This window comes from Heteronotia binoei, chromosome 6 (assembly GCF_032191835.1).
Source record: "Heteronotia binoei isolate CCM8104 ecotype False Entrance Well chromosome 6, APGP_CSIRO_Hbin_v1, whole genome shotgun sequence".
Taxonomy (NCBI): Eukaryota; Metazoa; Chordata; class Lepidosauria; order Squamata; family Gekkonidae; genus Heteronotia; species Heteronotia binoei.
In genome coordinates, this window is record NC_083228.1 from 4,798,553 (window position 1) to 4,821,152 (window position 22,600).

General features: G+C 51.9%; 1 protein-coding gene across 1 annotated transcript; it reads right to left on the minus strand.

The window, feature by feature from the left end:
• Positions 1-284: 284 nt before the first annotated feature.
• LOC132573477 (testis-specific gene A8 protein-like) lies at positions 285-22,538 on the minus strand. The gene is made up of 3 exons (XM_060240968.1): positions 22,467-22,538; positions 22,161-22,354; positions 285-863 (listed from the first exon to the last, which is right to left on the minus strand). The coding sequence occupies exons 1-3, from the start codon at positions 22,536-22,538 to the stop codon at positions 623-625; spliced, it is 507 nt and encodes a 168-aa protein (XP_060096951.1). The 3' UTR covers positions 285-622.
• Between the last annotated feature and the right edge of the window lie 62 nt (positions 22,539-22,600).

The window sequence follows — 22,600 nt, forward strand, 5'->3', positions numbered from 1 at the left end:
AAGCAAGAGACATTCAGAGGGGATTTGGCACAGCCTGCCTCTGTGTTTCAACCCTGGACTTCCTTGGAGGTCTCCCCTCCAAGTACTAACCAGGGCCAACCCTGCTTAGTTTCTGAGATCTGATGAGATCCAACTGGCCTGGGCCATCCAGGGCAGAGTATGTTCTACTTGTACATGCAAGTACAATCTTGATTCTTGTCTACAGAACCAAGGACCAGGCAGCTTAGGAGTACAAAAGAAGCAGGGATATAATATAGTGGGTTCAATGCATAGAGGAGATGCGGTTGCAGTGATCATAGCTCTCTTTATTAGTTACAGCATGGTAACATGTAAACTAGAAGACTGCTGAACTGGGCCAATGGAGCCAACTATATACAGTTCAAGGTTCTCGCGCTAGAAAACCATTGGGTCATTTGAACCAGCAGGGGCCCTTGATTGGACCCAGGCAGCAGGACTTGGATCCTACTGCCCATTGTTCCTGAGTCCCTAAGCTCAGTCTACATGGCTCCAATGAGCCAGGCAGGAATGCTGGTATAAATGTATTGCATGAGTCTACATACACAACATCCCTGCCCCCTTAGTCCGCAAGCCCTAGCAAACATAGTCCCTGAGGTATGCAGGCCTATGGTGCTCCCGTGTTGACTGCCTGGGGGCCGGAATCGGCTGTTGCTGGAGTGGCAGCAGGAGCTTGTTCCAAGCCCATGGCTTCAGGCGCAGCTAGCAGTGGGGCAGATGAAGCTTGCCTTTCGGCCGGTGTGATGGGATACTCGGTGGCCACCAATCTGGCTGGAGGAGCAGGAGCTTGGGCCTCAGATCTGGCTGGCTCAGTTGGTTGCGGTGATGGAGCTGCAGGCTGGCTGAAACTGTGGTGTGTATGAAGCACGTCAGTGTCAGGTGATGGAGACTCAAAGACGTATTCATTTAAACAATGTATACTTTATTGGAAACGCATAGCTTGAAACAGAAGTTGAGACTAATACCTTGGTAGGGGTGTTTCGGGGTCTTATGGAATCTACTTCAAAGCAATATCTAAACAATAGCCGTATTCTCAAAACAAAGGGGAGTCAAGGTGTAAACTTTCACACGAGAGCTCTCTCTTATCTCTTAGCCTCTGGGAAGAGGCTAGCTAGCAGTCGTATCTAATAACGGTTACATTCCTTTGGTCTCACTGTCTCCTAAACACATTTTGCACTTCAAACTTTTTCTTTGATATGCACGTGGACTATAGCATTTACCTAGACTAAGGGTTAGTATTAAACAAGCCATTTGGTTAGTATTTGTTACTTTCCATAGGATAGAGTTACAGAGCCTGACATACTGCCCCCCCTAAGCTCTTGCTCGGGGTTTGTCTGGGTGCAGTAGGTAAAACCTTTTTAATAGAAGAGGTGCCCTTAGGTCGGCTGACTTGATCCATTCATCGGAGGAAGGGGAAAAATATTTCCAATGAACTAAGAAGTGCAGTATCCCCCGTTTAAGCTTGGCAGCCAGTATTTCTTGCACTTCATGATGACTCTGACCCCTCACTGGAATAGGGGTGGGTGTCGTTGGGTGTGGATGCTAAGACGTAGCTCCAGGATCCTTTTTCAAAAGACTGCAATGGAAAACAGGGTGGATTTTACTAAACATCTTAGGTAGCTCTAGTTTGACAGTTACTGCGTTTATTACTTTTTTAATTTTAAAAGGTCCCAAGTACTTGTATGCCAATTTTCTGGACAACTGGGCAACGGCAAGTTTTTAGTTGACAGGAATACAGTGTCTCCCACTTTGAAGTCCCATTCTGGGGAGTGCTTTTTGTCGAATTGTGCTTTGTAATCCCTTTTGCCACTTCCAGGTTTTCTTGGATTACTTCCCACCCCTTAGTCAGTGTTTCCCACCATTGTCGACAGGAGGAGGGTGAGCTGGGGTTGTTGGTGGCTGGTAGGCTGGGGAAGGGTGTCAAGTCTGTCTATAACTCTGGCTCAGTCAGAGAGCATTGTGGGTAGAACCAAAGTATATTCACTTGCTGCTAGCTCATATCTTCCCTACCCCTCCCTTCTTGTAGTAAGTGTCCTTGCTTTGAAATGGAAAGATGTGAAAGTCTTATCTGTGCCTTCTCAGGCCTGGCTCTCCAAAGGGAGTCAGGAGCCTGCTACGATCAAGGCCACTGAGCCTGAGAATGAATTGGTAACATCAATGTGTGAATGGATCCTGCATAATCCTCCCCCCTCGTAGGAATCCCTTTGAAGTGTCCCTTATATGCAGTGTCTTTGCAGGTTGTTCTTTAGTCTTTCAATGCTGGCTTTGCCTCAAGTAACAGTATCAATAAACTAGTTTCTTTTAATCAACAACGACTCGTTATTGAATCTGCCGACTTGACATTTTGAAAGACTCCCGATCTGAAGCTCAACCGTCCTGGCAACTTTGTAACCAGATGGCCAAAAAGATTCTGGGAGACGGGGAGCTTCCCTACGAGGAAGGGGAGCAGGAGGCGCCCTGGCATGTCTTAGACACCAGAAGGGCGGCTGCCTCCCTTCCGCAGTTCTAGTTGGTGATCACCCCCCAGCAATACCACCAGCGGACCTCGACCACCACCATGGACGAGGCCCCGATTCGCTGGGATGCTATCATGACTCGCCACCTGAGGAGGGTGCAGATGGCTGAACCAGAGGCCACCAACCCGGGTACCCTCGAGCCGGGTGAGGTGGACAGCATCATCGTCGTCCAGGTGCCGGAGGACGACCCTGAGTGCGCCGGGGGAGAAGGAGGTGTGGAAGGAGGTCGATGGGGCGATCCAGGGGCTCAAGGATGAGATGCAAGCAATAACCGCCCAACTTGGCCCAGCCCTGGGGCTGGGCGGACCCTGGAGGGCCTAGCCGGCCCTGCAGCTGCGGGGGCCCGCGGCCCCACTGCTGGCGGTGGCCCCCGCGAGGGGACTGGCCCCGAGACCAGCAGGTCCAGCTGCCCCGAGGGACGGCGGGAGAGGTAGAGAGCTGGAAGCCAGCTTTGACGGGGACCAGGAGGAGGAGGACTACTTCGCCATTCAAGCGAACAGCTACATGTACTACTGGGGGAACACCTTCCCCGATGAGTTCAGTAGAGTGGATTATTTGGGTTCGAAACTGAGAGGGGCCGCAAAGAGGTGGTATGTGAGTCTGTACGAGGCCATGAGCCCGGAGCTGGACTATGTGCAAACCTTCCTCCAGGCTCTGGCTCAATACGAAGACCCCCTCCAGGAGATGCGTGCCCTGGCAGCCCTCAGGGACATGCAGCAGGGGTCCCGATCCATCCGGGAGTACACGGCGGAGTTTCGGGCGAATGCGGCGAAAGTCCGGGGGTGGAGTGAGCTGATGAAGATCGAAAACTTCACCCGGGGCCTGAATGCCAGTATCCTGGATCGGGCCCTTACCCAAGCCAGACCCACCACCTTGGTGGGATGGATCCAGCTGGCGGGGGAGGTCGAGACTAACCTGAAGTGAGTGGTGATGCAGCGGCAGCACCAGTCAGGGAAGAGCCAGCAGAAACCGGCTCCCCCCAAAACCGAGCCAAAGAAGCCTGCTGGAGGAGGAGGAGCGGCCGCGGGACCTCGCAAGTGCTTCAGGTGCGGCGACCCGAATCACCTGGCCTCCAGCTGCCTGAACCCCCCTCTCCCCAAGGCCCCGCAAGGGGGGGGGAAGACCAACGCGCCACCCCGAAGAAGCTGACCAGCCGCCCTAAGAAAGCGTTGAAGACCAGTGTCGCCGTAGCTGAGGAAGTGCTGCTCTCGGTGGAGCTGGGAGACCTGGCCTGGGCGTCCAAGCCGGCGGGAAACGAGACCGACCTGCTTTGAAGGGTGCCAGCCAGCAGGTCGAGCCGGAAGGGGCACCAGTGAGGGTGAGAGTAACAGGACGTTTGTATTTTGTAACAGTGAAGCTGCTGAACACTAACCTGAAAAGGTTCATGTAGATACGAGCCTTAGTAGACTCGGGGTGCAATCGAGAACTGATATCCCCCAAATAGTTGAAGCGCTGGGGCTCGAGAGCATACCTTTGCCCTGCCCCATGCAGTTCGAACAGATGTACAGGTCAGCAATGCGGGGGGAACCCTGTAAGTTAGAGACCCGTCCCTGCCCGATGGGGATTGAGGAGCATTGGGATCAAGAATCCTTCATTATCGCCCCATCCTGCTCCTACCCAGTAGTCCTGGGAGTGGGCTGGCTGGAGAAACACGAGCCCCGCATTAGGTGGGGAGCGCAGACTATCATATTCGTAGATCCCCTCTGCGCAAGTCACCTGTGGAACCCAGCCTGGGGCCCGCGAGCTCCAGTAGCCAAGGAGCGGGCGTGCATGTCCGTAGAGGAAGTACACGGAGTCCCGAAAGCTTATCGGGACCTGATGGGGGTATTTAGCGAGCAGGGAGCCAACCAGCTGCCCCCCTATCGGGACATGGACTGTGCCATAGAACTGATCCCAGGGGAAACCCTACCCCGAGCAAAACTTTACCCTATGGGGTGAGCGGAGAAGAAGGAGCTCCGCAAGTTCCTAGACCAGAACTTGGAGAGGGGCTTCATTAGACCGGCTACAGCCCCACACGCCACCCCTGTCCTGTTTAGGAAGAAGGATGGCTCGCTCAGACTTTGCACAGACTTTCGCGGGATAAACGCAATTTCCATCTCCAACGCCTACCCTATCCCCCTCATCCGGGACTTATTGAGCACGGTGTCAGGGGGCAAGATTTTTACCAAATTGGACTTGAGGGATGCGTACTTCCGAGTGCGCATCAAGGAGGGGGATGAATGGAAGAAAGCATTCAATACGCCAATGGGACAGTTCGAGTATTTGGTCATGTCCTTCGGACTGCAGGGGACCCCGGGAGTGTTCATGAACTTTATTAATGATGTACTCAGAAAGTTTCTGTACCGGGGGGTGGTGATGTACCTGGATGACATCATTATTTATTCGCAGGATGAACAGTCCCATGTAAAACTTGTGAGAGAAGTGCTCAGCACCTTGCTGGAGCACCAGCTCTATGCTAAGCTATCCAAATGTGAATTCCACCAGACCGAGCTAGATTACTTGGGGTTCGGCATGTCAGAGAAGGGGCTGGCAATGGACCCGGCTAACGTGCAGGTGGTATTGGAGTGGGCTCCCCCAAGGACACGTAGACAGCTCCAATCGTTCCTCGGGTTTGCAAATTTTTATAGGACCTTCATAGAGGGGTTCGCCCAGATTGCACTCCCCTTGACAGAGCTCCTAAAGGGGAAGGGGAAGGGGCCCGACGTCAAACAGCTGGGAGCCTGCCTAAATTGGACTCCGAAGTGCCAAGCGGTCTTCGACAAACTGAAGCGCCTGTTCACTAGCGAGCCGGTCCTGAGCCACCCCGATGAGCAGCGGGCCTTCATTGTGCAATGCGACGCCTCCGATGTAGCCGTTGGCGCCATTCTCATGCAGAAAGACGAAGGGGGAAAGTTGAGACCGTGCATCTACATCTCCCGGAAATTCTCGGGGGAGCAGAGGAATTGGTCAGTGTGGGACAAAGAGGCCTTCGCAGTAATGTTCGCTCTAAAAACGTGGCAGTCTTGGTTAGAGGGGGCGAAAGTACCATTCGAGATCTGGACCGACCACAAAAACTTGGAAGCCCTCACGGGGAAGAGAAAATTGAGTGAGAAGCAAATCCAGTGGGCGGGGTTCTTCTCCAAATTCGACTTCACCCTGCGGTACATCCCGGGAGCAAAACATTTCTTGGCGGACGCCCTCTCGCGGCTTTCCCAGCACGAGAGCCAGAGGGAAGAAATAGTGGACTCCCTAATTCCCCCCTCTCAAGTGGCAGCCATGGTCACTACTAGATCGCAAAAGAAGAGGGAGCTCGAGGGACTGAGTAGGGAAAAGCTGGCCGTGGAAACCGAAAGGGAGGGAGAGGAACGGCCCGAGGGAGTGCAGAAAGGAAAAGATGGGCTGTGGTATAAAGGGGAGAAACTGTATGTCCCAAAAAGCTTACGGGCCAAGGTGCTGCAGTTCTGTCATTCCAATAAGCTAGCGGGGCACTTCGGCTACGTGAAAACCCTGCATCTGATCAGTAGGCAGTTCTGGTGGCCGTCCCTAAAAAAAGGATGTGTCCGAGTCCGTGGCTTCTTGCCCCATCTGCATCATGGCCAAAAGAAGGGGGGGAAACCCCAGGACTCCTCCAGCCCTTAGAAACAGCGAGACGCCCCTGGTCGGTGGTTTCCATCGATTTCATTGTGGAGTTGCCCCCCTCCCATGGGAAGACCGTGATCCTGGTGGTGGTACTTTTCCCAAACAGGCTCACTTCATTCCTTGTGTGCAGCTGCCCACCGCAAGGAAGTTGGCCACTTTGTTTTTTAATCACGTGGTCCGACTCCACTCCTTCCCGGACAAGGTCATTAGCGACCGCGGGCCGCAATTCGTTGCCACCTTCTGGCGGGAGTTTTGTAACTTGGTGGGGATTGAGCAAGGTTTGAGCTCTGCCTACCACCCCCAGACACACGGACAGACGGAGAGGGTGAACGGGGTTCTAGAGCAGTACCTGCGCTGCTTCGTGAACCACCGACAGTCCGACTGGGTCGACCTGCACCCGTTCGCCGAGTATGGGTATAACAACAGTGTGCACAGTTCCACCAAAGCCTCCTCCTTCTCCACCATTTACGGGTACGAGGGAAAACCTATGCCCTTGCTGCCGGGAGGGGAACCCCCCTCAGAACCAACGGCCTTTGAGCAATGGTGGCAGGGGCCGAGTGGGAGTTCAAGGTGGGGGATTCAGTATTCGTGTCTACCAAAAACCTGCCTCTCAACCAACCATCAAGAAAGCTAGCCTACAGGTTTCTGGGGCCCTTCAAGATCAGAAGAGTCATAAACCAAGTGACAATGGAACTAGAGCTGCCTAAGGCACTTAGTAAAATACACCCTGTATTTCATTGCAGCCTTCTCCGTCGGGACCCCAGGGCTTCAGCTTGGCATCCTCGAGCGCTTGGCCCCCAGCCCGTGGTAATTGGAAACCAGAGTCATCATGAGATCCAAGAAATCCTGGACTCTAGAATCAAAAGAGGGGTCCAATATTATTTGGTAAAGTGGAAACACTTCCCCATCAGCGAGAATGAGTGGGTAGCTGGGGGTGACATCTCAGCACCGGACCTGATCAGAAAATTCCAGCAAAAATGTTCCAACGGGGCTGTGGAGGCTCCGAAGGGAGTCAGGAGCCTGCTACGATCAAGGCCACTGAGCCTGAGAACGATTTGGTAACATCAATGTGTGAATGGGTCCTGCATAATCCTCCCCCTCGTAGGAATCTCTTTGAAGCGTCTCTTATATGCAATGTCTTTACAGGTTGTTCTTTAGTCTTTCAATGCTGGCTTTGCCTCAAGTAACAGTATCAATAAACTAGTTTCGTTGTATCAACAACGACTCGTTATTGAATCTGTCGACTTGACAAAGGGTTTCCCTTCGTATCCATTTACTATCTGAAAGGGGGTGGTTTTTGTTGAGCTGTGTAAGCTATTGCTGTAACCCTACTCGGCAAAAGGTAATAGCTCCACCCAATTATCTTGTTGATAGTTAATAAAGCACCTGAGGTACTGTTCGAGAAGAGAGTTCACGCGTTCCGTCTGTCCGTCCGTTTGCGGGTGGTAGGCGGAACTCAGCCCCTGCTCAATTCCTGTTAGTTTACAAAGTTAACAACGAACTGCGGCCCGTGGTCGCTAATGACCTTGTCTGGGAATGAGTGTAATTTCACAATGTGCTGGAAAAATAGTTGGGCTAATTTTTTAGCTGTGGGGAGTTGCTTGCAAGGGATAAAGTGGGCTTGTTTTGAAAACGTGTTCACCACTACTAGGATTACTGTTCGCCCTTTTGATGCTGGCAGTTCCACTATAACGTCCATAGACACTACTGACCAGGGGCGGCCGGCCGTTGATGTGGGGTGGAGAAGGCCGGGTGTTTTCCCTCCCCTCCTTTTGGACATTATACATGTGGGGCAGGATGCCACAAACTCAGAAATGTCCTTTTTCATTTGTGGCCACCAAAATTGTCGGTTTACTAAATGCAACGTCTTTACATAACCAAAATGTCCTGCTAGTTTGCTGCAATGGCAGTGTTGTAGCACTTCCGGGCGGAGGGTTTTGGGAACGTACAATTTTTCTTCATGGTACCAGAATCCTCCTTCCCCCTTTATTAATCTGTCAGGTCGCTCCTCCCCTTCTTGTTCTGTTTCTGTGATCAGTCTATTCCCCCCCTCCCATGGCTCCATTTTCCTGGTCTTTTTCCCTGACTGGGTAGTCACGCCCCCTGCAATGGCTGAGGGCGGAACGAGGGAGTCTATGGTTTCCTCCCTTTGGCTCTCATGTTGCGGCAGCCTCGAGAGGGCGTCGGCTAAGAAGTTCTTCGAGCCGGGAATGTGACGTGGGGTGAAATCTTGGCATTCAGGGGACCATGCCAATTTAGAGCCTGGTTTTTTCGCCTCCAGTCCCCGTCCCTTGCTTTTTAACAGGTCTGTCAGCGGTAGCATGGCCTTAGCAAAGCCTTCTATGAACCCCCTGTAAAAATTCGCAAATCCGAGGAAAGATTGGAGCTGTCTACGTCTTCTCGGGGGTTCCCAATCCAATACTGCTTGGATTTTTACGGGGTCCATAGCTAAACCCTTCCCGGACACTCTAAATCCCAAGTAATCTAGTTCCTTCTGGTGGAATTCACATTTCGACAGTTTGGCATAGAGTTTGTGCTCTAGCAGAGTGTTGAGGACCTTCCTCACCAACTTTATGTGGGAGGGTAGATCTTTCAAATAGATAATGATGTCATCCAGGTACACCACCACCCCTTTGTACAGGTACTCTCTTCAAGACTTCGTTGATGAAATTCATGAACACTCCCGGGGCCCCCTGTAACCTGAACAGCATTACTAAGTATTCAAACTGTCCCATAGGAGTGTTGAATGCCCTTTTCCATTCGTCTCCTTCTTTAATCCTGACCCGGAAGTAGGCGTCTCTCAGAACTAACTTTGTGAAGATGCGCCCTTCTGACACTGTACTTAGTAAGTCTTTAATCAATGGGATGGGGTAGGCATTGGACATTGATATAGCGTTTATCCCACGAAAATCTGTGCAAAGTCTAAGCCCCCCATCCTTCTTCTTTCTGAACAGTACTGGAGCCGCGTGCAGTGCTGTAGCGGGTCGGATGAACCCCCGTTTTAGATTTTTGTCTAAGAATTTCCTTAGTTCAGCCTTCTCTGCCCATCCCATGGAGTACAACTTCGCTTTGGGTAGTTCTTGCCCCGGTATGAGTTCAATAGCACCGTCCGTGCGTCTATGGGGGGGAAGTTCATCCGCCTCCTTCTCGCTAAACACTCTATGCAAATCCCGGCATTCCTGGGGAATGGATTTCACCTCTTCTATAGTTAAACACAGTCTTTCATTTTGGGGGGGGGTGCGGGGCCCCACTCCAGCGACCAGTGGTGATGGGTGCACTTTTTGCTATCAAAGTCTATGGTATGTTCGGCCCACTGGATGTTCGGTTGATGTCTATCCAACCACCCCACCCCGACTACTACATCAAATGACAAGGAAGGGGCAATTACAAACACTTCCATGCCCTAGTGTTCTTTAATTCCTACTGGGAAAAATTGGGTCTCTTCTACACACGGTTCTCTTTTCATCACAGTCCCGTCCATCTGCTCAAATTGTAATGGGTGGGGTAGTGGGTTCCTGGCTAGTCCTAATGCCTCGACTAACCTCGGGGTGATGATTTCTCTAGTGCACCCCGAGTCTATTAACGCTCTAGCGTGCATGAATCTCTTGGAGTTGGGGTTTAATAAAGTCAAGGGGACTAGGAACCATTCTCCGGATATTCTCACCCTCAGTGGTGCTGTTGCGGCGTCGACCTGCCTTTCGGCACCGCTTAGGGCAGGTTGTGCTCGTTTCCCGACGGCTCCGTCTCGTCTCCAGACTCGCTTGCCCTGGTAAAATTCTTGTCAAGCACCGCCGACAATGCGGTGCTGCCCTGACTGGGCTCCTTGGGTCTTCCCGGTGTCTTCTTCGCCTTGGGTCCCGCCATTTTTTGTGCAGGGGGGGGGGGCTCGAGGTTTCTCAGGGCTCCTCCACTTCCTCCGCCGCTTGGGTTCGCCGGAGGAGGTGGTGCAGGTGGGACCGATCCTCTGGGCTGCCCGCGTTCCATTTCCAACAGGGCCTGCATTCGGTCGATTTGCCGCCCAAGCTTCCGGGTGACGGTCTGGGTGTTGCTCTGGATCTCACTCCTGAGGTCCCTCGCCAGTCCTTTCATTTGGGTTTTCACCTTCTCCATGATTTTCTCCTCCATACGGGCGGCCTCGTCTCCCTTTCCGGGATCCCCGACCTCCTCGCTTTCATCTTCTGAGTCGGGCAGACTCACTCGCGAGGCATCGACCTCTTCTCCAGCCGGGGGTCGGGTGAGGAGAATCTCGTGGCGCTCCGAGGCCGCATCCATCAGTGCCGTAGAGGTCCTTGGCTTCCACTGCTGTGGGCTGATGAACAAAGATTGGGTGTAGGATGGGGATTCGATTCCCGTGGCTCACCTATGTCCAAGGACTTGCCACGGGGGAGTTTTCGGTTCCCCTGGAGGTTCTCCGTTGCTCGAAACTTTTTCAGCCATTTGACTTCAAAGTTGTCGTTTTCAGATAAACCTCTTTACAGATTAGTCTCAAAATGTCAGGTGATGGAGACTCAAGGATGTGTTCATTTAAACAATGTATACTTTATTGGAAACGCATAGCTTGAAACGGAAGTTGAGACTAATACCTTGGTAGGGGTGTTTCGGGGTCTTATGGAATCTACTTCAAAGCAATATCTAAACAATAGCCATATTCTCAAAACAAATGGGAGTCAAGGTGTAAACTTTCACACGAGAGCTCTCTCTTATCTCTTAGCCTCTGGGAAGAGGCTAGCTAGCAGCCGTATCTAATAACGGTTACATTCCTTTGGTCTCACTGTCTCCTAAACACATTTTGCACTTCAAACATTCTCTTTGATATGCATGTGGACTATAGCATTTACCTAGACTAAGGGTTAGTATTAAACAAGCCATTTGGTTAGTATTTGTTACTTTCCATAGGATAGAGTTACAGAGCCTGACAGTCGGGAAACTCCTGCAAGTCCAGAGTAGGCAGAACCAGGGGTTTCAGGTAGACTCCCAGTGTTGCATCTGGTAGAGGGTAGTGCCAGTTGGGTCTCTTGGCAAGGTTGGCAACCGGCAACTCAGGACTCGATCACGTCATCGATCCTTGGCCACCATATGTTGCTGCGGGAGAGCACCTTCATCCACACCACCCCCAGATGAATTTCATGCAGTGCTGTTAGCACCAGCTGGCGCAAGGGTGGGGGTATGACCACTCTGTTCCCCCAAAGGAGGCACCTCTTATGAACTGAAAGCTCGTCCCAGTGGGATGCATAAGCTGTAAAATCCGGCCCACTCGGCTGGTGGGCAATCCCCTTCACACCCAGTCCAAAACACAGGAGAGGATCCAGTCCTTGGTAGACAGGTGGGCCATGTCCTTAGAATGCACGGGGTGGTCCGGAGGGATTCAAACAAAAGGATTTGGTGAGCCGGAGCAGGATCCAGGTCCCCCGACAGAAGTGGCAAATGGCTCAAGGCATCTGTGTGACCCATCGCATTCCCAGGCCGGTACTGGCGGGTTTACTGGTACTCGGCCAGGAAGGTGGACCAGTGTAGGACATGAGGCGAGAGCATCTGGTGGTCAGGGGCAAACAAGCTGAGCAGCAGTGTGTGGTCCATCAGGATCATGAAGGGCCGGCCATTGAGGTAATCGTGGAACTTTTTTACCCCCGTGACTATGGCCAGACCCTCTTAGTCTATCTGCCTGTAGTTGCGCTCCACTGGCTGTAGAGTCCAGGAATAGTAGGTTACTGGGACCTCGCAGCTGTCCAGTAGCTGATGGGCCAAGACAGCCCTGTCCCCGTAAGGTGAGGCATCGCAAGCAAGAATGCGCCAGCAAGCTGTTGGAGGTGAGATGGTCCTCACCGCTTGAAAAGCAGCGGCTTGCTGCTGACCCCGGACCCAGGGTGTAGGGGCTCGGCTACTGCGACCTTGTGGGGAAGGAATGTATGGTAGAAGTTCAGGAGATCAAGAAATGCCTGAAGCCAATAAACGTTTATAGATAGTGTTAGAGGAATAGTATAGAGGTTCAGAGTTTGTTGACTTAAAATTGAAATGATGATAGGTATATAAACTAATTGATAGAGAAATATGTAAACCTTTATTAATAATGTGTGTGTGATTCACTATCCCCACTCTTTCCTCATTTCCCCCCTTTTTTTCGTTTCTGTACCTTTCTTAAGCCATAACCTTAATAAATTGTTGAAGTACAACAAGAAATGCCTGAAGCTCCGCTTTGTTTGTGGATGTAGGGGCATTGCAGATGGCCCGGACCTTGTCTTGCACGGGGTGGATTCCACTGGAATCCACCGTGTAGCCCATAAAGTAAATTTTTGGGACCCCCAGGAGGCACTTTTCCTTTTTTACCTTCAGCCCAGCCGAGTCGAACCGTTAGATTACTGCACGGAGGTGGAAGGTCAACTCTTCCTCAGTAGCGGCAGCCATCAGCACATCATCAAGGAATAGCTGGACCCCAGGGATGCCTTTTAAAGGAGAGTCCATTAAGTTCTGAAAGATCCCTGGGGTCATGCTGACCCCGAATTGGAGGTGCTTGACTTGAAATGCACCCCTGTGAGTAACAACTGTTTGAGCCTCGGCTGTTGGTAGCTGTTGGTAGGCCTGGGCCAGGTGTGGTCCTGCAGGGCCTTATTAATGGTGTATCTGTAGTCTGCACAGATGCGGCCACTGCCTTTGGGCTTCACTGAGGTCACTACGGGGGTTTCCCACCATGCATTGGAGACTGGCTCTAGGACCCCTTGTGCCACAAGGTGATCCTCTTCCTTGACCTTAGGCTTTAAGGCGAAGGGGACACGTCGAGCCTTCAGCCTTATGCGCTGCATGGTGGGGTTGAGTTGCAGGGCATTGGGGGGTCTGGTGTAAGTCCCTAGAGTCCCATTGAAGATGGATAGGAATTCCCCACAAATCTGTTGAAAATCTGTGCCCCTGGGGCCTGGTGGATACTTGTGACTGATCCCTAGTGGATCAAACCACGATCGCCCCAATAAGGTAGAGAGGGAACTGGCAGTGACAAGCAAGGGCAGGGTTCCCTTGTAGTGCCCATATTTGCCCTGAAAAACCCAACTCCCTCTACGGTGACTTCCTGTTTTTGAAGGAGAGAGATACAAGTGGGGTCCCCCCAGGGCACAGTTGCTTCAGGGTCTGGGCTGAAATTACCGTGAAGATGGCCCCCAAGTCTATCTCCATCTTACATGGAGCGCTCTCTATGAACACGGTAGTTTTAAGTTTGTCTGGTGAGGGCAGAGATAACTGGCATACCTGAATGGTGGGCATGTTGAGGGAGTGCAGTTGCTCGACTACAGCGGCCTCATGGTGTTGGCCATTTTGTTGCTGGGTTGCTCTTCCCAAAGTGTAGCATGTCGATTTGGACTTGCAAACCTGCGCTAGATGGTCCATCTTCCCGCACTGGTGGCAGATGGCATCCCTGAATTTGCACGAGCAGCGCTTGTGGGGCTCCCCGGTGACATGACACATACCCAGGCAGGCACAGTCTCCATCACATGTGGTGGTAGGCATCTTGGGGCTGCGTGGTGCAGCTTGAGAGCGTCTTCACCATCTGAGTCTTCTGATGCTGAGGTGGGGAGCTGGTGGGTGATGGTTTCAGGACGGCTCTTCTCAGCTTCTCTGTCATGGTGGCAATTTTCAGAGCCTCCTGAAGCATTGGATCATCCATTTCAGCTGTTTTCCAGTGAGGCCTCTCTTCGCAGAGGTCATGTGTTAAGCGGTTGAGCAGGACCTCTTTGAGCCATGCAAAGTCCCCTTTCACCCCCAATTCATGTAGGGAGGTGAGGTAGTCAGCTGCAGACTCATTTGCCTGCTGCTGGCAGTCGTAGAACTGTAGCCTCTGGGTCATTTTGGTCAGCTGCAGGGCGAAGTGGCCGGTCAGCACCTTGATGATCTGGTCATAGGTGGAAGTGTTGACTGTTGCTGGTGTGACCAGGCTCTTGACTAGCCTCAGGGTGGCAATGCCGCAGGAGCTCAGCAGCAGGGCCTTCTTCATCTCCTGGCCTTGTCATTGTCTCCAAGCTTTTGGGCCATGAGGTAGTACTTTAGCCCAGAAGTGCCAAACTCATTTTTTATGAGGGCCGGGTCTGACATAAATGAGACCTTGTCAGGCCGGGCCATGGGTGTCGTACAATGGAATCCCAGGTAGCAGAGATATAAAGTTTATAAAAGACACAAACACAAATATTATAGAATCACAGAAAGATAGAGTTGGAAGGAGTCTCCAAGGTCATCTAGTCCAACTCCATGCACAATGCAAGAAATTCACAAATACCTCCCGCCACATGACTCCTGTATTTTTATTTTAAACACAAACTTGCTTAAAACATTTAACATTCATGCAGTATTTCGTTGCTGATGCCCTCATGCTGACTACACTGGGGAATCTACATAACTAAACTGGAGTGTTTATCTACAAAACCTGAGTCTTCCTCAGAAAAATAACTAGAACCCCTATGAGGCAGTGCATTAATAGAGAGACAACAAAGTATAGTGGTCAGACTATTATTTGGGAGGCTTAGCTTCAAAATACCCATTGTATAAAAGGAAATGTGCTGGGTGAACTTGGTTTGGACAGACATTCTCAGCCTAACCCACCTCTATGACTTGCTTCACAGAGAGAGAAACACACACACTCTCAGTAGCAAGGCTAGGGGGAGGCGGAGGCACTCAGAACTGCAGCATAAAAAGCCCAAGAAAGACAAAGAGAGGAACAAAACACAGCCCACGCCTTAAAAGAAATGTTTTTAGGTACGTGGACTCAAAACTTAGATGCCAGTGTAATGGACTGAAAACACACAAAGAGATGCCTGGGAAGAGAAGAGACAGGCAGGGGTGGGGGTGGGGAAGGAAGTTGGAACCAGAGCCAGCTCATACCTGCAGGTGGACTCAAAGCTTCACACAAACAGAGAAGGGGGCGAGGAGAGGAAGCAGGGCGAAAAGTTGTTCTCACAGCTTGTGGAGAAACGCCATTTTAGTCAGTGGTGGTGCTTCATTTGGCAGGGGTCAGTAAATCCCTCAGCCGGCGTTGTAGCCTTCCCCTCACTCCCCCCCTCCCTTCCAGAGCCAAACCAACAACGCTAGGGGGAAAATCTCCTAGAGAGGCAGGAAGTGCTGTTGTTCCTTGCATGTGTTAGGCAGGAAGAGAAGCCAGATTTGAACTGGGGCTCGAGCGAGCATGTGGTGAGCAATGGAGGCTCCTGCTGGGGAGGCCCCCAGGCAGGCGGACTAAGTAAGTAATTCACAAGACAGGGCAAGTTTAGATCAGGGCCAGCAGGATGCGTTTATAATCAACTTTTCTTTGTTATGCTGTGTGCTGTGCTGTGCTAATTGTGTAGATGCAACTGTTTTTGTTTTGTTTTTCTTTTCCTATATTTTTCTCTTTTAAATAAATATATTTTTTCTGTTTTAAATGCTGGCAGTCAATCTCTGTACCACATAGATCCCCAGACCGCTTTAGACCACGCTGTTTTTAGGAAGGGGGCCCCAGGGAAGGGGGAAGGCATGCAGTTGGATAAGGTGCCAATCCTCCAGGGGTGCCCCAAAGAAGTGCTGAGGTCTCTGTGAAACCCAAGTACAGGGTGGCAGAGGACCTGGAGGCCTAGCCTCACAGCTGGAGAGGGGGATTGGGAGTCCTGTTCCTCTCAATCTGAACCCCGGGACTGAGCAGGTGGTGGCAGCGAGCCCAAGGGGCAGGAGGAGAAATAGCTCCCTCCAGGAGTTGGCGACTCAATAGGGAGCTGACGGGACCGGGCCTGAAGGCAGAATCGGGCCGGTTCCGTCACACTTGGTGGCAGCGGTGGGATAAGAACAAACAGAGAACTTGATTGGCCAGGCATTTTTGTTTTTTGATACGTGCAAGCACCCAGAGGAAGCAACAGCGGTTTTGTTTTATTTTCGGGTCAACTGGAGTAGGGAAAGTTTAGCTAGTTAGGATGGAGCGTGCTAAGATGCGGGAAATCCTGAAGATGACAAAGCCACAGCTCCAGGAAGAGTGTGCAAAGCACAAGCTGGAGTGTGACAACATGACTGTAGTAGATATGAAAGACCTCCTTTTGGAGTATCATCAGCATGCAGGGGCACTTGCAAAAGTGTCCCCCACCCAGTCAGAAGCAACCTTGCAGCTACAGTTGGAACTGGCAAGAATACGTACCAAGGCGTACCAAGAGCGCAGACAGGAGGAACGAGAGAGAGAGGAAAGACAAAGAGAGAGGGAGCTGAGACGAGCTGAGCTCCGCAGACAGGAGGAAAGAGAGAGGGAGCTGAGACAAGCTGAGATCCGCAGACGGGAGCTGGAAGAGCAACGTCGCCATGAGCTTGAGGTGCTACGTCTGGAAGCTGAACTAAGCAAAGAGATCCAAGTCACCCCCAAGGACTTTGCAGTGTACCAAGAGGGAGAAGACCCCTCCATATACCTCTCCAACTTTGAGAGGGCAGCCAAACAGTGGGGGATTGCAGAGGAGGACTATATGTCTTACCTCTGTAGCCTCCTGACTGGAGAACTCTCAGCCATTTATCACAGCATGCCTATGGAAGATGGGGGGATAACTTTTGCAGGCTATAAAGCCACTGTATTTAAAAGGTTTAAACTGGGGCCAGACCACTCCCGAAAGCAGTTCAGGGGTTTGGCTCCACAAGAAGTTAAATCCTATTCTGAATGTGGGGTAATGAAGGAACAAACAGTTCCAGTGTTATTGGGCCGGGATTTGTTGGTTGGCCAGTACTCTATCAATGCTGTAACCCGCAGCCAAACGCTCAGGGGGAAGTGGGAGGAGGAAGGCAATGTTAGGGAAGCCACCTCACCACCAACCAGGGAGGGGGAAATAGCCCAGGTTACTGAGGACGAAGAGAGGGCAGCCACCCAGGAGGGGGAGGACCAGCCTGTCTCAAGCCCTGGAGAAGGGTGTTCTCAAGGGGAAGAGGGGTGTAGCTTTCCCCAAGTGCAGCAAGAGGCTGTCGATGTTCCTAGCGAGGAAAGGAACCTGTCTAGCATAAAGGATGTGCATGCTGAAGAGACCAAGGTGGAGAGTGGAGATTTCACGGGAGGTTCTGAGAGCAGCAAGGCTAATGTGGGCTCAGAGGAGCACATAGCTGAAGGCTTGGGGGGACGGGAGCGGTTCCAGAAGGGGGTCCGGAGCGGCCTTAGGTTGGAACCGGTTCACCAAGTAGCTGTGGATCAGGAAGTGGGATCGTCCGAGACGCTCTCAAAACAGGTCGTCTTGAAGCAGGGCAGACAGGAATCCTGGGAAGCTGTGGGACCTTCCAGGCAGGAAGGGGGTCAGTTGGGTAGTGCTGAAAAACCAACCGAGGGGACTGAGAACCCAAGCCAAACCCTCAGGGGAAGGTGGGGGGAGGAAGGCAACTTTAGGGAAGCCACCTCACCACCAACCAGGGAGGGGGAGGACCAGCCTGTCTCAAGCCCTGCAGGAGGGTGTGCCCAATGGGAAGAGGGGTGCCAATTTCCGCAAGGGCAGCAGGTTGCTGTGGAGCCTTCCAGGCAGGAAGGAGCTCAGTTGGCTGACACTGAAAAACCAACTGAGGGGGCGGAGAACCCAGATCAAACGTTGGCTGGGTGTTCTGGAAACAGTGGGACTAGGGGTGGCTTGAAGGAACAGATGATAGGAAGTCTGGGGGAGCCAGAAATGTTCCTGTCTGAGGTTCAAAGTGACCCTAGGCTGGAACCACTGTGTGAGGTGGCAAGGGACCAGAAAGTGGAGTTCGCAGAAGCTGAGACAGGGGATAGGGTGATGGATGTCCTGCCACTTCATACTGGTGAATGGAAAATGGAATGGGAGGGACCCCATGTGATTGTGGATGACCTGGGCGATGATACTTATGTGGTGGCTATGGAGAAAACGGGAAAGGCAGTTCAAGTGGTGCAGGTGAAAATACCACAGCCATTCTCTGCGAGGTCCATGGTGTTGCATATAGGTAGGAAGGAAGGAGACAAAAAGAAGCTGGGACAGCAATTGTTTGGAGCCCCAGAGGTGGTTTTCTGGGAGGACAGAGTGGACAGAGGGAATATTCCACCAATGAGGGATAAAGAAGAAGCAACTGTGTGGGAACTGGGCAGTTTCCAACCCCATATGTGGGGCCAGGGATTTCCTCCTGTGATGGACCACTCACCCCAGCAACAGCAGCAACGAAGGGAGAGCACCAAACTCCAGAGGTGGTCCTGGGAGATGGAGGAGTACATCTTAACGACTGGACATTCCTTCTGCATGCAGCAATGCAACGTTTTGTCCAGAAAGGACATGGACACCTAGGTTGTGGGACTTTGTGTATTATTGGAGAAATACCGGAATGTTTGTGCAATATTTTGGTTAATGGGTTTCTCCTTGTTTGATTGGATTCTGCTACGGGGTCACCTCTGTAGGAGGCAACCCCTCCGGCTCAAAATTTAAGGAGGGGGAAGTGTGGAGAAACGCCATTTTAGTCAGTGGTGGTGCTTCATTTGGCAGGGGTCAGTAAATCCCTCAGCCGGCGTTGTAGCCTTCCCCTCACTCCCCCCCTCCCTTCCAGAGCCAAACCAACAACGCTAGGGGGAAAATCTCCTAGAGAGGCAGGAAGTGCTGTTGTTCCTTGCATGTGTTAGGCAGGAAGAGAAGCCAGATTTGAACTGGGGCTCGAGCGAGCATGTGGTGAGCAATGGAGGCTCCTGCTGGGGAGGCCCCCAGGCAGGCAGACTAAGTAAGTAATTCACAAGACAGGGCAAGTTTAGATCAGGGCCAGCAGGATGCGTTTATAATCAACTTTTCTTTGTTATGCTGTGTGCTGTGCTGTGCTAATTGTGTAGATGCAACTGTTTTTGTTTTGTTTTTCTTTTCCTATATTTTTCTCTTTTAAATAAATATATTTTTTCTGTTTTAAATGCTGGCAGTCAATCTCTGTACCACATAGATCCCCAGACCGCTTTAGACCACGCTGTTTTTAGGAAGGGGGCCCCAGGGAAGGGGGAAGGCATGCAGTTGGATAAGGTGCCAATCCTCCAGGGGTGCCCCAAAGAAGTGCTGAGGTCTCTGTGAAACCCAAGTACAGGGTGGCAGAGGACCTGGAGGCCTAGCCTCACAGCTGGAGAGGGGGATTGGGAGTCCTGTTCCTCTCAATCTGAACCCCGGGACTGAGCAGGTGGTGGCAGCGAGCCCAAGGGGCAGGAGGAGAAATAGCTCCCTCCAGGAGTTGGCGACTCAATAGGGAGCTGACGGGACCGGGCCTGAAGGCAGAATCGGGCCGGTTCCGTCACACAGCTGCCCAGAGAGTAAGACAAAACCGTATTTGGGCAGTTGCTTTCTGGGCCTTGGACCCCTCCAGTCTTCACTGCCCGGCAGAGCAGCGTTAGGCTCTGTGCCCCAATCCTTCCCTTGGGATGCACGGTGCGGTTGCTGGGGCTCGCTCACCAGGATCCCATCCTTGTCGCCACTATAATATAGTGGTTCAATGCATAGAGATGCGGTTGCAGTGATCATAGCTCTCTTTATTAGTTACAGCATGGTAACGTGTAAACTAGAAGAACTGGGCCAATGGGGCCAATACAGGGTGTCTTTGATTGGACCAGGGAAGCAGGGATTTGGATCCTACTGCCCATTGTTCCTGAATCCCCAAGCTCAGTCCACATAGCTCCAATGAGCCAGGCAGGAATGCTGGTAAAAACGTATTGCATAAGTCCACATACACAACAAGGGGCGGGGGGGGGGGGGGGGAGAGCAGCTCCCCACCAGCAGCAGTGCCAGAAAGAAACTCCCTTGTGGGCCACCATCCCTTGCCCCAGGTTGACTTCTCACAGTTTAGGAAGCGTCTCAAATGCAGGCCTTCTGTGGCATCTTCTTAATTTAGAATCATTCTTCTTAATTTGTATCCCGCCCTCTAGCTTAGCCGCCCTGAGCCCGCTTCGGCGGGGGAGGGCGGGATATAAAAATAAAGTAAAAAAAAAAAAAATTTCTGGGATCCAAGATCACTGCAGATGGTGCAGATGTGAAGTCTGTCACTACTTCCATGTCTTCTCCTTCTATTTGCCAAGGTATGATGGGGCCAGATGCCATGATCTTAGTTTTTCTGATGTTGAGTTTCAAGCCTACTTTTGTGCTCTCCTCTTTCACCTTCAACAAGAGGTTCTTTAGGTCCTCCTCACTTTCCGCTATTAGAGTGGTGTCATCTGCATATCTGAATTCACAGGATCCTCATCTTGAAATGAAACTGATCAAAATGAAACTTGAAACGAAACTGATAAAAAAAGAAGCAAAATTCAGGAAGGTAACATGTTTCAGAGTGGGTGCCTGTGTTCATTTGTCACAGTAAACGAACAAACCAACCCAAAGAGTGCATAAGCAAGCACAAAGCCGAGGCACCCTAGACTGTCACCAGGGTTATTTTTGGTAGAAGAAGCCCAGCAGAACCTATTTGCACATTAGGTCACGCCCCCTGACATCAAGCCTGCTGGAACTGCATTCCTGCTCAAAAAAAATCCCTGATTGTCACACATCTGACTTTTTGCATATCCATTGATGGGGGTGCTAGTTTATGAAAGTCAGTGCTCAGAAAATCTGTTAGGGCCAAACTAGAAAGGAGCTGACTTGCAGCATTCCCTCTAAACTGTGCTTGTGGGCAGCCACTCACTAACACCAAAACCCCCCGCTTAGCAGCAATCTGCAGGGTTTTACACTGCCCATCGCCTATTTTAGGATTACAGCAATTATATTCTGCTCAGGACATGAACTGCTCCGCTCAGTCGGTGGAAAAAAACCAGTGGGAGCTGTTGGCGCTGGGGCTTCTGAGCCTAGAGTGCTGAGCAATCTTTTAAAAAACGAATGATCAGGGAGGGAGTTCTTGTTGTTTTTCTAATCGCTGATAGTGCTCCAGGAAGAGAACTCCCAGCACATACCTGGTCAGGTCTCCAGTCTTTTGGGTGCCATTCTCTGTTTGCAGAAGGCTAGTGAAAGGGTGAGATATGTTCACTGCAATAGTTTCAGTTGGGTTGTCAACCCCCAGGTGGGGCCTGGATGTCTCTTGGAATTATAACTATTCTCCAGACAACAGTTCCTTGGGAGAAAAATAGGCTGGAGAGTGAACTCTGGCACTATACGCTGCTGAAGTCCCTCCCCAATCCAGGCTCTACCCCTAAATCTCCAGGAATTCCTCAACCTGGAAAAGGCAACCTTGCTTTTTCCAAGGGTAAAGTTTGGAAGGCCCCACTGCAGCCGGGCTTATTCGTCCCTTGGTTTCAAGGGTTGCCAATTTCAGAGTGTGGAAGTTCCTGGAGATTTGGGGGTGGAGCCTGGGGAGGACAGGGTTGGGTGTAACACCATATAATAATGCTATGGGCTTTTCTTATGTTCTTATGGGGTTAGAGAGATTCATGGGGATAAGCCTGTCAATGGTGACCGAGGGTTGCCAGGTCCAACTCAGGAAATATCTGGGGAATTTGGCGTGGAGGCAGGAGGCTTTGGGGGTGGACCAAAAGCAAGGCAGTGACAAGGGTGACTGAACTCTGAAGGGAGTTCTGGCCATCACGTTTAAAGGGACAGTGTTTCTTTTAAATGTCTTCCCTTCATTGGAATGATGAAGGATGGTGATACATTCTTTTGGGCCCACAGAATTGGACCCCATAGTCCAATCTTTTTGAAACTGGGAGGGGGGGGGGTTGAGGAGAGGCACCAGAAGCTATGCTGAAAATTTGGTGCCTCTCCCTCAAAAAACACCCCCCAGACACTGACAGGTCAATTCTCCATTATACCCTATGGAGACCAGTCTTCATAGGATATGATGGAATGTCCAGCAGGCATCAACACTTCTGCTAAAGGGACAGGGAAACCCCAAACCAGGGGATGGGCAATCCTGTCAGAGGCAGTCAGCCTCTGAATCCCCAAGCCAGGAGGCAACCTAAGGGGAAGGGCTCGGCCTCTGTGCTGGGCCCTCCAGGGGAACGGGTCGGGCAGCTGTGTGAGACAGGTGGTTGGACGAGATGGACCACCCTCCAGAGCAGTCCTCCTGGTGAACTGATCTCTGCGCAGTCCGGAGATCTCATGTCCCCCCTACCTGGAGGTCGGCAACAGCAGCTCGATCCGTAGAAACCCTGCCCTGCTTGTGAGTCCCCAACTGCATCTGCTTCGCCCGCTCTTGCAGCCTGGCCGGCCCCGGGCTTGCGCTCCCTCCTCCGGACTCCGGCCACGTCCCGGGGCGGCTCCAGCAGAGACTGCCCGACGGACTCTGCACCGCCCCGTGGCTGCGCGCTTTGGCGGGGAAGGGGGCGGGGGAGACAGAGCGGGCGGGGGAAGGAGGCGTGGCCGCCGCTCCCCATTGGCTCGCCGCTCCCCGTATTCAAATATTCCAGCCGCTGGGCACGCTCGGCGGCCAATAGGCTGCCGGCTCCGCGTTCCACGAAGCGCTACATATTCCCAGGCGATCAGGCCGCATAAGCCAATGAGCTCCGCCCTCCCGCCGGGAGAAGTGGGGAGTGAGAATAAAGGCAGCTAGCG